Genomic DNA, 12,736 nt, shown 5'->3' with positions numbered 1-12,736 from the left:
TAAAATTCTTGCTTATTAAATAGCATACCTATATCTTTTATTTAAATGTGATGAAATGGCAAACTGAGTGGGACAGTGGGACTAGATTTCCAAACTGGAACCAGTCCTGATCAAAGAATGCAACTTGTAAGTAATTCCTGAATGCTGGGGAAATAACACATCTGGAGAAAGTTGAAAAAACCAAAACCTTCCTCACAAAAGTACGTTTTACTGGCTAAAGCAGGCATAATGTTCGTTATCTTGAAACAGCTTTCACTTATTGCATTTGATTGTTTGCTGCGAAGTGTTCCAATTTCTAAGTATGAAAACGATTTCACGATATATTTCTGTTTACTTCCAGAGCTTTTGGTAAAGCTGGTTACTTCACTGAAATTTATAAATTTCTTCAGTTTGTTTCTGAAATAGCTTTATATTCAGCATTCTAATAGCATGTGTTTGAGTTTGAGTTCAACAAGGTTTGCAAAATAAACTGTTTGTTATGTGAAATCCGTGAATATTGAGTTCTATTACTACATCTACCAATCCAAATCTTTTTTTTTTTTTTTTTTTTTTGGGAGGGGTAAATTTTGAGTCGACCTTTATAGATGATATTATAATATAATGTTTTATGGAAGCAGAATTTTGACATTACTGCATTTATATCTGGAAAAATATATTGTTGTTGCTGCACTCTGCCCCTGGGGTTTACTCAGCCTCTAACAGAAGTGAGTATCAGCAGTATTTCCTTTGGGCTAAAGGCAGTAAGCACGTAGGACTGACAGCTCACTACTATCATTAGTGCCGACTGTCTGTACAGGTGGGAACTTTAACCTCCCGCCACCTGTGGGCCTCCATGCCTGTTATGGGATGACTTTACCTTTACCCCAAAATGTATTGAATACTGTGACTTTATAGTTTAATTAACATTTTGTATATCACTATTGCAAATATACGAGGGCTATTCATAAAGTAACTTCCGTTTTCATATAGCGTGCGTAACAACAGAGACAGTGGCGCCACTCTTGTGGTGGAGTGTACCTTGAAGCAGTATGCATTGAGCAGCGGTAGAGTCAAGGTCGTGTCTTTGTTTCTCTCTGAGTCACGTGCTGTCAATGTGTGCTGCAATCGCAAATCCCACCAGGTGTGAGGTACGTTCTGTAATAAGATTTCTTGTGGCCAAAAACTGTAAAGCTAGTGAAATCCATCGCCAACTTTGTGAAGTTTATGGGCCAGACGTAATGAGTGAAGGTGGTGTAAGACAATGGTGCCGTATGTTCAAAAATGGGCGAACCAATGTCCATGATGAAAAGAGAAGTGGTCGACCGAGTATCATGAATGCAGATCTGATTCATTTGGTTGACGAAAGGGTTAGCGCAAACCGCAGGTTCACTATATCGGAGCTTAGTGAGGATTTTCCACAGATTAGTCGTACTCTTCTGTACAAAGTGATTACCGAAGATTTGGGCTTCCGGAAACTTTCTGCCAGATGGGTGCCTAAACTCCTTTCTGAGCAACAAAAGGCTCAGCAGATGGGAGTAGCAATGTCCTTTCTTGAGCATTATGAAAGAGAAGGTGATGCTTTTCTCGATCAGATTGTGACAGGAGATGAGACTTGGGTGCGGTATGTGAATGCAGAAATAAAGCTTCAACCAATGCAGTGGGACCACACTCACTCCCCGAAAAAACCCACAAAGTGTCGTTAAACACTTTCCACGAGGAAACTAATGGCCACTGAGTTTCCTCGTGGAAACTGTCTTCTGGGACAGAAAAGGAATTTTACTAGTGGAGTTCTTGGAGAGGAATGCCACAATTAACGCTGAGCATTACTGTAACACACTAACAAACTTGAGAAGGGCCATTCAAAACAAACGTCGTGGCATGTTGAGCTCTGGGGTGATTTTCCTGCATGACAACGCCCGGCCGCATACAGCGCGTCGTACTGCGGCCAAACTGGAAGAGTTCAACTGGGAAGTATTGGATCACCCTCCCTATAGTCCAGATTTGGAACCTAGCGATTACCATCTCTTCATGCACATGAAGATGTGGCTTGGCTCGAAGCGCTTTGACGATGACGAAGAGTTGAAAACCAGCGTCATAGCTTGGCTTCAGTCGCAGGCGGCCGAATTCTACGATTGCGGATTTTCAAAGCTCGTCGAACGCTATGACAAGTGTCTCAATGTGACTGGAAACTATGTGGAAAAATAAATTAGAGTGTATACTTTCAAACGTATTGTAACCCAATTCTGTAACGTCATTCACAGGTTTGTAAAAAATAAACGGAAGTTACTTTATGAATAGCCCTCGTAGTACCATGATACCATCAATAAATGTCAAAGTAATATTGAAAAAGGTAACACCTACTCACATCATAAACAGACCATGTGCCCTATTTCACTATTTAACAGCACTGACTTACCATCAGGGATCAAATCTGGCTGGTTCCTGAGCAATGATCACATGACCATCATTCTGACTTTCTGTGATTTCAATTATTTTATTAATAAAAGTAACTGGAGAAATAGCTCCTTGTTTATAGCCCAACAGCAAAATCCCCATGAACAGTCGGAACATTATCTACACAACAGTTTAATCAAAGATGAGAGAAGCTGAGAAACACGCACGGGCACTTATAAGAAATTCAACAATTTCTTAGACTTACGTTTGAAGGCAATCTTTTCATTAACAGCCACTGACTTGGTGCCCACATCTTCTATCTTGACTTTGGACGCATCAAAGACCTGACAGTAGTATGGCGAGCCCCTCACAGCCCTTGCTCCTTGCGTTACATCAATCTTGTATGTTCCTGGATACAAGACAAAGGAGTGAATGTATGAACTTATATACAACAGTCGTAGTAATATAATGAATAAAAGTTTGTCTCGCACCTGCCACATGAGCTGTGAATTCGGCTAACAAGTTCCCATCCTTCTGCTGGTAGCACCTCACAGGAACAGCAGATCCTTGAGGACCTGTGATCACCACATCGAACTCCTTTGTTGGGTGACCCAGCGTCTCAATAACGAAACTCGTCACTTTTCCTGCCCTTGACTGGTATAGGCCTAGCCCTGTTGCTATTACGTCCTGTCCCACGGCTGGGTTTTTTACGGACACCTCAAAAGGGCAACCTGCAATGAGAATGTGATGTTAGTAGTAGTAGTAGTAGTAGTAGTAGTAGTAGTAATAATAATAATAATAATAATATAATAATAATAATAATAATAATAATAAATTTTTATTTCTTCTAAATGGACGTGTGAACTCAAAATTATCGGTATTGGTCTTCCGAAAAACCTATAATTTTGCAAGAAGAGTAATAGATTCAATATTTTATCGTAAGACAATAAATGTGGATTGGTGTCAATCATTTAATGCCATTTCTTCAGCAGTTGACGGAAGAGAAACAATTGTACAGGTGGTTTCAACAGGACTTTGCAACCACACATATGGCTCAAGAATCATTACATAAAGTAAGTGAGGTGTTCGATGATAGAATAATTAGCGTTGATTTGTGGCTGTTGCAGCTCCCAATTTAATCAGTGGTGATTTTTATTTTTATTTATGGTGTAGTTTCAAATACAAAGGCTAATACTGAGGATGGAATAAGAATTTCAGTTGGTGAGCTTGGACGAGTCAGCTAAGGAGATGGATTTTGCAAAAAAAAAAAAAAAAAAAAAGCGACTTCCTTCAGAAGGGAAGCTGGGGGTCCTGTGTTGCATTAAATAATATGGCTTATAAAATAAACTTGACATTCAGTAGATTGTGAACATGACCATTACATCGTCACCAATGGCTTCTAACTCAAACTGTGATAACTTCACTGGCTAACTACTGATATCAGCAAATAGGAACAATGTGATCATTTCTTTGTCATGAGAGCGAGATTTGTTATTTTCTCAGACATGGGGTTGGCTCATTCTCTCTTTTTCTCTCTGTATTTAAAATTCTTATTATATAATTAAATATCGGAAAACAAGGATGATTTAACTGTTAAATTCTGAGCATTAACTGCATATAAATAGATATATTTAATAAAAATGTCATACAAAATGTAGATCTGCTTTCATCAACACGTAATATTGATCTCTCCATACTGTAGGAAAGCACAACACTGTGTAAGAACTAAAAAATGTAGACTTGAAAAATAGAAGTATTCAGCAAAATGCAATACGATAATAAAAAAACCCACTGGAAAAGGGGGATAATGATCTCTGGTTGAGATGGGCAGAGTATAAGCAGCTAGAAACGTTTTCTGCAGCAGGGGATCACCTTCACACCTCTCTCCAAAAAATTGCACCATGCTAGCGAAATCTGGATATCATAAAATCAATGGCCACACAGATTTCTGTAAATATCAGCTAACTGGTTAGTATGATATGATAGGATATTATTGTCATCAACATCAATACAAATTATGATGTACCTCCCACATTCCTACATTCGAGACACACCATAACTCTCTATTACATTTGCCTACAATTTTAATGAAATCCTGACAGTATGTTTAACTAATATCTCCACTGATACTGGTATTAAATTAACTCCAAATAGTCCATTTCTAACTACTGCTCTTAAATATCCACAATATGTTATTTCCCTACACAGATTAAACTCCACTAACGTTTCTTCTTGCATTCTATTCTTACTAAAATAAGTGTAAATATATTTACAGTCTTTCACACATCCTAGATCACTTTTCCTATTTAGCCCTTAAACACTTGATATGTTTCAAGTAATTGCAAACTAACTAGTTAGTAATATAGCTGGACAAAGGCAATGAGAAGTACCATATCTAATAATAAGCACATTATTTTTGCACTGATATGTGAATTTTTAAATTTATTTTCCTCTTAATTTTCTGATTATTTTGCTATATAATGAGAACACCATGTAGGGGCGATAAGAATAATCCACAGACCAAAACACGTACAAGTACATTACAAATTTATAGTGAAAGGAGAATGGAATGATATCCAAGGCTGGCCATTAGTAACAAATCCTAAAAGCATATCCTGCAATTGCAAGAACTATGTGACGAACATTTTCTTAAAATCCAGTAATTCCATTCTTTACAATTTTAAAGATACACAAAAAAATTGTAGTTCCTAGACAGAAGTTTACATGGAACATTGGTTGAGTTGAGGTAACACTTCAGTACAGTAGAATTCCTCTTAACCGGCACCAAAGGGACCAGGCTAGTTCCGGATAAGAGATTTTGCCGAATAATTGAATAAATACTGTAAAAATCTCGTACTTCATGGTGCCAAATGTTGAAACTGCAGCTATGTGAAGCTCATTTTTCTATCACTTGCTCATAACTGAATAAACATAAAAACTGTGTGGATTTTCTTTATTAAAACACATCACACAACATAAATAATACACTGATTCTAGGTTCGAATATTCACTGAAAATGAAAGTTCGTGCGAACTTCTTAATGTGGCAACACTGACGGTCCGGACATAATTAAATAAACATAAAAACTGTGTGGATTTTCTTTATTAAAACATATCACACAACACAAATAATACACTAATTTTAGGTTCAAATATTCACTGAAAATTAAAGTTCGTGGGATCTTCCTAATGTGGCAACACTGACGGCCCAAACGTAACTAAATAAACATGAAAACTGTGTGGTTTTTCTTTATTAAAACACATTACATAACACAAATAATATACTAATTTTAGGTTCGAATATTCACTGAAAATGAAAGTTCGTGCGAACTTCCTAATGTGGCAAAACTGACAGTCCAGACTGTGGAAATGTGGCAGATTTAAACGATTCTTTTTGGAAAAGCCGAAAGTGCCGTTGTTTTGGTATTGTCGGTTATTTGAGTGCCGGTTACGTGGGATTTTACTGTACTATAATAATAGCTTACCTGCTGTGTGCAAGCCATTGTACTTGAGGTCGATTCTGTGAGGCACAGCGAGCTTTGGATGATAGATCACCTGGTATTGGCCACTGTCCAGCTCATGTATGGCATGCTTCACTTCCTGACCAGCTGCCCGCACACTTGCCAGCAGCACACCCCGTCCAGCACCCGATGTATCCACTAAGACAGAGACAATATTTGCACACTGGAGGCATTACTTTCACGGCACAAAACATTTTAGTGTCTCTCAAATACGGGTACATATTAGGTTGTTGCATAAGTTTGTAAGCGTTTTAGTTCAGCATCACAACATTGCATTGTAAGGAGATTGTTTATCGTTTGTCATTTGTTATTTGAAGTGTTGTGCTTGTAAATATCCCTTGAATGAATTTTGTGCTAATTGTGAGCTAAAGAAGATGGGGTGTCAAGTGAAAAAAGACCACTTCCGACATATTCTTCTGTTTTAGTTTAATAAAAGAGCAAAAGCAATGGAGGTACCTGGAAACATTGTGCCATGTAAGGGGAGAATACAACAAGAGAAAGCATTACAAGAAATTGGTTCTGTCGTTTCAAAGAGGGCGAATTTGACGTGAATGATTCGCCACATTCAGAAAGACTATCGGGCTTCGGTGAAGACCTCCTGAAAGCTTTAATTCATGATGATCCACGTCAGTCAACCTGAGAATTGGCAGACATGATGAATTGTGGCCAGCCAAACATTGTCAGTCAACCTGAGGGCAGACGTGATGAATTGTGACCAGTCAACCATCATCAGTGAACCTAAGAATTGGCAGATATGATGAATTGTGACCAGCCAACCATCGTCAGCCAACCCGAGAATTGGCAAAGTGACGAATTGTGAGCAGTCAACGATCATGCGATATTTACATTCCATGGGCAAGGTTAAAAAAATCGGGTGTATGGGTACTATATGCTTTAAGTGAAAACAATAGAAATTAGCAGGTGGCCATTTTGTGCTTTTCTGCTTGCTCGGCATTGGTTAGGTTGTGAACAACATCGACTATTCCCATCCAGTATTGGTACTGGTGACGAAAAATAGTTCATTACGTCAACATAAAAAAAAAAGGATTGGTTGAAGCCCTAACAGAAGTCAATGTCCATCCACAAAAGATAATGTAATGCATCTGGTGGAATAAAGAAGGTGTCATATACTACGAATTCCTTCCCAGGAATGTAACCATAACTGCCGACGTTTATTGCCAACAACTCAGATGCTTTGCGGCAGCAATTGAAGAAAAACGACTGAGAGGACTGCACCAAGTGTTGCTGCAACTGATAATACACGAATGTTAGGTAATTTATGGTAAATCCTCGGCATCATCTCACCAAATATCATCTCGTTATCACCAATTCCATCAATGCCATATAACCCACTAGTTGATGCAACGTCATTAAATAACCAAGTAAAAAATCTACCTGCATAACAGTAAATATTAACATAGTATGTTTTCCTGACAGCCATTAAGTGAAAAATAATTAATCAAAAGGACTTACAGTCCATAATGAATAGTGTTGCTACTAAAAGTTACGAAATCTAGAATAAATGCTTCTAAAATCTAGTATACAGTACAGCGAATATTTATGTACTGCAGATGTTAAGAAAGCTGAACTGTTTGGTACAGATTAAAAAATAATGGTGGCTAAGAAGTACTACCTTGTATCTGCAAAAATGGCCATTTAGGTTAACTACATTATTATTATTATTATTATTATTATTATTATTATTATGTTAAAAAAACTGGACAGTTACTAGTATTTTTCCTCGAGTAGAAAACCTTGCAAAGCAAAAAAAAGTATATAAAAAGCTGGTCTATTTTGATAAAAATAATTTTGAAAACATTTTTTGTTTCACTTGCAATCTAAGAGACAAAAGGTATCACTTCTTAGCCATCAATAATATGCTAGCTGTTTTAAAGCAAAACTGCACTGTACATCCTCAATACTTAATACGAACCTTTAAAACTTGCAGCACGATGGCAAAATGCTTCTTCCATCTCAATAATCTTCACCTGTCGAGGGTCAAACACTTCCACTGTGAAGGGCTGCTTGCTGATTGGTTGTTCCTGGTGGAACACTGTAATGCTGTGAATCCCAACCTGTTGAGGCCTGTATTCCGCTCGATACAGGCCTGAACCTAGCTTCTTCACGTAGCATGGGACATGGGAACCATCAGGCCCTGGAGCAGAGAGAGGGAAAACAAATTCTTTTAATTGGTTGATTATCTTGTACTCCTTATTTCATCTCATGTAGTAAATAGTACAGACTTCTTGGCCCGTGCTAATATAAAACCTGTGTTACAGTTAAATAGCTTCTGACAATAAAAGTAATCTTTTAAGTTGGCCATATAGATCCAAAGGAATTGGCAAACTATATCCACAAAGAATTACTTCATTAGATATTATAATCATTCTGCATATTATTATTATTATTATTATTATTTTACACAGTCATTACTTTATTTTTTCCATTAACACTAATATCTAGGTAATTGTCATTGTCTCAATGTAACACGTGCTGTGCTGATCATACTAATTCTACTATTCCTTTAGTTGTGAGATTATATTCATATGTATTAATTCTTTTTTTTTTAAGTTAATACTTGTATACTAGAATGAATTTAAATACCATTATAGTCACAATCATGCCATGGTATGAAAGAAAAATTTCACAACCTCGAGCGGGAATCAAACCTGCGACTTCCTGTACTCCGGTCAGGCGCTCTACCGCTGAGCTTTCGAGTTCGTCTCACGCCAAAGGCTTGGAATTATCCTTTCATACGGGTGACTCTGTTATAGAGTACTGTCCATAGCGTACATTTGTATACTAGAATGTATTTTCCTGTTTGTAATTATGTATTCAGTCTCTTTTTTTTTTATTATTGTTATTTTAAAGTTAATACTGATAGTGTATATGTATTCAATCTCCCTTTTTTTACTTAATTATGTTTATTATTATTTTTAAGTTAATAGTTGTATACCAGTATGTATTTTTCTGTATGTGATTTGATCCTGGCTGAGTGGAAGAGAAGGCCTAATGGCCTTAACTCTATCAGGGAAAATAAAACTATTATTATTATTATTATTATTATTATTATTATTATTATTATTATTATTATTATACCTTGAATGACATAATGTACTGATTTCGATTCATCTCTTCAACAATGAAAAGCCATTGGAAAGACATCGACATGCTTTATCCAGTCAACACTTTTATTGAAATCTGTCAATTTAAACGAAGGAAAGCAAAGAATGGGTCATAAAACATGTTTATACCACGAAGCAAGAAGAAGTACACCATCTGCCATTGAAAACAGGCAGACAGATAGACATGCAGATCAAGTCCAAGGATTAACATTTTTTTTTGTCATGAAAGACTGCAAATTACTAACAATTCTGATGTGGCCATTCATTTTATAAACAAAAATAACAACATGATATTTATGCAAAACTTAAAAGCACTTGTGCTATTGTGAAGAATAATTTAGGATTATCAGACTTATCTCAAGATTTATAGTCTCTGACATTTTACAATTTCAGAGCGAGTAGAGTCAAACCTAAGTTACTAGTATTCTTACTGAGCTACAAGGGTGCTTTTTGATAGGCAGTGCATTGGGTTTTCCTGGCCAGCTGTGTCTTCTTAGTCTTATACGAGACATAGTGAATGGATTTTCCTTGTCAATTGTATGCACTAAGTCAGTGACACAATTCTGCTGGCATTTTGCATTGTCAATGTCTGTTAATGAGTTCTTGAACTTTATTTAAAAAGACGTATTTTCAACTATAGTTAAATACAAAGTACAATAACGCATTTTCATCGTTGAAACATACCTACTGAAGGAGGAGTTATATGAGTTGTGTTTATGCAAGTTCATGTAGTGTTTTTCAGATACAACAAAACCACTGAAACTATATCTTAAATTTATTAAATAAATGGTAAGAAACAGGTTCTGTTCTTGATTAGAAAGAACATCCGATGTGTAAACACAGCTTGTACGACTTGCTATTCAATACGTTTCAACAAGGAAAATGCGTTGTTGTATATGACTGAAAATACGTGATTCTCAATATACTTTAGACAACTCGCTAACAAACCATACTATCGGCAGAATTATATCGCCAGATTAATGGAAATAATTAACTAGGAAAACCCGTGTTTCTTATGCTAGATTTAGAGGAAACAATTAACTGTGTTGCTCATCAAAAAGCAACCTTGTGGTTCGATGAGAATGCTGGTATGACTCTGTATTAACAGATTCCAACATCAAGGTCAAAATGCGTAAGATCTGAAGGGTCGCACACTTTATTAAGGTCCATTGTGCTTGGTTATCTGGACTAAGCAAAAAAAAAAAAAAAACCGCAATAGAGTACATGATTCTTGGGCAATATAATCCTGATTATGGAAGATGCAAATAATTCTGAAATCTACGAGGTAATAAGTCACAACCAAACACCACGAAAATCTAAAATCACATAATATGTAAGGCCTGCCATTAGTGCTAATACACTAGTGTCCAAAAGTTAAGCATAATTCGTAAAACAGAGAAATGAAAGGGAAAACGGTGAGCAATCGCTATAAAACTTTATCACAGTGTGTGCCACATCATACTTGTGCTCTATGCATAGGGAGGGGGTACCTCAACTTCCGCCTCCCCTCCGAATAAACACGTGTTTCGAAGGTAAGCAAACAGACCCAGTGCGACTCATTCGTTCTTGTTCTCTTACTGTGAACAGAGGGTAGTTTCTTATCACAGTGTATAGAGGACAGCACCAACATACCACAGAGACGCCAGCTGGACCCTGTTTTGAAGGGTAGAATAATCTAGAAGCAGGTCAGACATAGACCGATGTTTCTCGAGCCCTGAATGTGGCACAAAGTGTCATTTCCAGGCTTTGGCGACAGTTCAAAGACACAGGAGATGTTCGTCGTATGCCTGTACAAGGTCGCCCATGGGTTACAACGCCGCAAGAGGACCGATATTTGACCTTAACAGCACGACGTAATCAGACGATGCCTGCAAGACAACTGTCTTCTGAGCTTGCAGCTGCCTCAGGCGTTCGAGTTTCCAGGTAAACTGTATACCGGAGACTCAGGGCAGGCAGTCTCTGTGCCAGACGACCAGCAGTGTGTGTCCAGCTCACTCGAGTACACATAAGGAACCGTTTACAGTGGAGTCGGCAACATCAACATTGGACCTTGGATGAATGGAGGAACGTGCTGTTTACAGATGAGTCCAGATTCAGTTTGACCAATGATTCCCATCACACAATAATCTGGAGGGAACGCGGAACCAGGTTTCATCCCACAAAAATAGTGGAAAAACGCCCATTTTGTGGTGGTGGCGTACTCGTGCGGGCAGGCATAATGTTCAATGGACGTACAGATCTGCACATCTTCGCAGCTGGTACTGTGAATGACCAGAGGTACAGAGACGAGGTATTGGAACGACACGTGCAACTTTTCAGAGGTGCAGTTGGTCCGCACTTCATCTTTATGGGCGACAATGCACGTCTGCATAGAGCCAACCTGGTGGATGCGTATCATGAGGGAGAAGATATCCGGTGCATGGACTGGCCAGCGATGTCCCCGGATCTGAACTCTATACAGCATGCTGGGATGCATTAGGAAGACGAGATGCAGCCCACCAGCCTCCACCGAAGACACTTTCAACCCTCTGCAATGCTCTTCGTCAGGAATGGAAACAGCTGCCTGCAGAGCTCTTGAACCACCTGACAGAGGGCATGCCACAGCGCTGCGACTCCTGTGTAGCCATGAGGGGTAACCACACCCCAAATTAACTGCTCAGCACCATCATTGTTGTGGAAGTGATAGTCAGATTTTGTACCGTAATTGTGTAAAATGTGTCCCTACACCACAATAAAACAAAATTTGCTGATATGTGTTACTCTGTTGCATACCAGAACCTGTGTGATTCATTTGTACAAGTTTGGTGCCATTCTGATAGGTTGGGAACAAAATATTGAATTATGCTTAACTTTTGGACACTAGTGTAAATAAGGTAATCACTCAGGATGGTAACACTTTTTCTGAAGCTTCTAAGCTACAACACACACTTTTCATACAAATTAGTGGGCGAAACTGAATTTGTAGTACAATAGTATAGGCATTACATGCCTGTATTACTCGTATTAACATCGCTTTAGGAATGCTGTCAGGACATAATGCACTATATGTGGTACACAAATTCTCTACCAATATTCAGTGTAATTTGGATGGTCTTCTCACCTACAACTTCCATATCTATTCGGCCTTCCATGCCCTTGGGGTCCACATCAAAGTAAGCTGTGGAGCCTACAACCACATCCTTCAAACCTTCCCCACGAACAGTCACCATTCGAGATTCTTTACGGTGCATCTGCCTCATCTCCTTTACCCCCAGTTCTAGAACTTCGCATTTAAACGGGCTTCCTGTGAAGAAAAATTAAACAATCATTAATACTTCCAAATACAGCATGTGTCCTATATCTGAGAAGTACTAAAGGGATACTATGAAATCTTCTAACAATTTTTTTTGCATATTAATTGAAAATAGAATCATTCAAGTAACGCCTTGTAAACAAGAAGTGTATACACTGGGATTTTAGTTTTTCAGTGATGGTGTTCAGAAAAAGAAGTTTGGATTTTCAACTATGTGTTGAGATTTAGTATGATTAGTATTTCACAACTTTTACAGGTTTCATCATCAGAATAATAATATTGTCTATTATTTTGGATCTGTTGCGCCTGCCTAGTCCAAACAACTGAACCTGATGATGGAACCTGCAACACACCCAGAATTTCTCTTCTGAACACTTAAGTTCTATTCGTTTTCTATGCAACACTTTTTCCTAAATTATTACATTA

General features: G+C 37.9%; 1 protein-coding gene across 2 annotated transcripts in view; it reads right to left on the bottom strand.

The window, feature by feature from the left end:
- jbug (filamin-type immunoglobulin domains fbug) overlaps positions 1-12,736 on the bottom strand; it is a 396,750-nt gene that overhangs the window by 24,257 nt on the left and 359,757 nt on the right. For both annotated transcript variants that reach the window (XM_069820534.1, XM_069820535.1), the window contains 5 exons: positions 12,119-12,301; positions 7,827-8,048; positions 5,858-6,031; positions 2,865-3,104; positions 2,639-2,782 (listed from right to left, as the gene is read on the bottom strand). In XM_069820534.1, the coding sequence (XP_069676635.1) occupies positions 2,639-2,782; positions 2,865-3,104; positions 5,858-6,031; positions 7,827-8,048; positions 12,119-12,301 (963 nt within the window). The remainder of the gene's footprint in view (positions 1-2,638; positions 2,783-2,864; positions 3,105-5,857; positions 6,032-7,826; positions 8,049-12,118; positions 12,302-12,736) is intronic.

This window comes from Periplaneta americana, chromosome 3 (assembly GCF_040183065.1).
Source record: "Periplaneta americana isolate PAMFEO1 chromosome 3, P.americana_PAMFEO1_priV1, whole genome shotgun sequence".
Taxonomy (NCBI): Eukaryota; Metazoa; Arthropoda; class Insecta; order Blattodea; family Blattidae; genus Periplaneta; species Periplaneta americana.
This window is presented reverse-complemented; position numbering and strand designations above follow the sequence as displayed.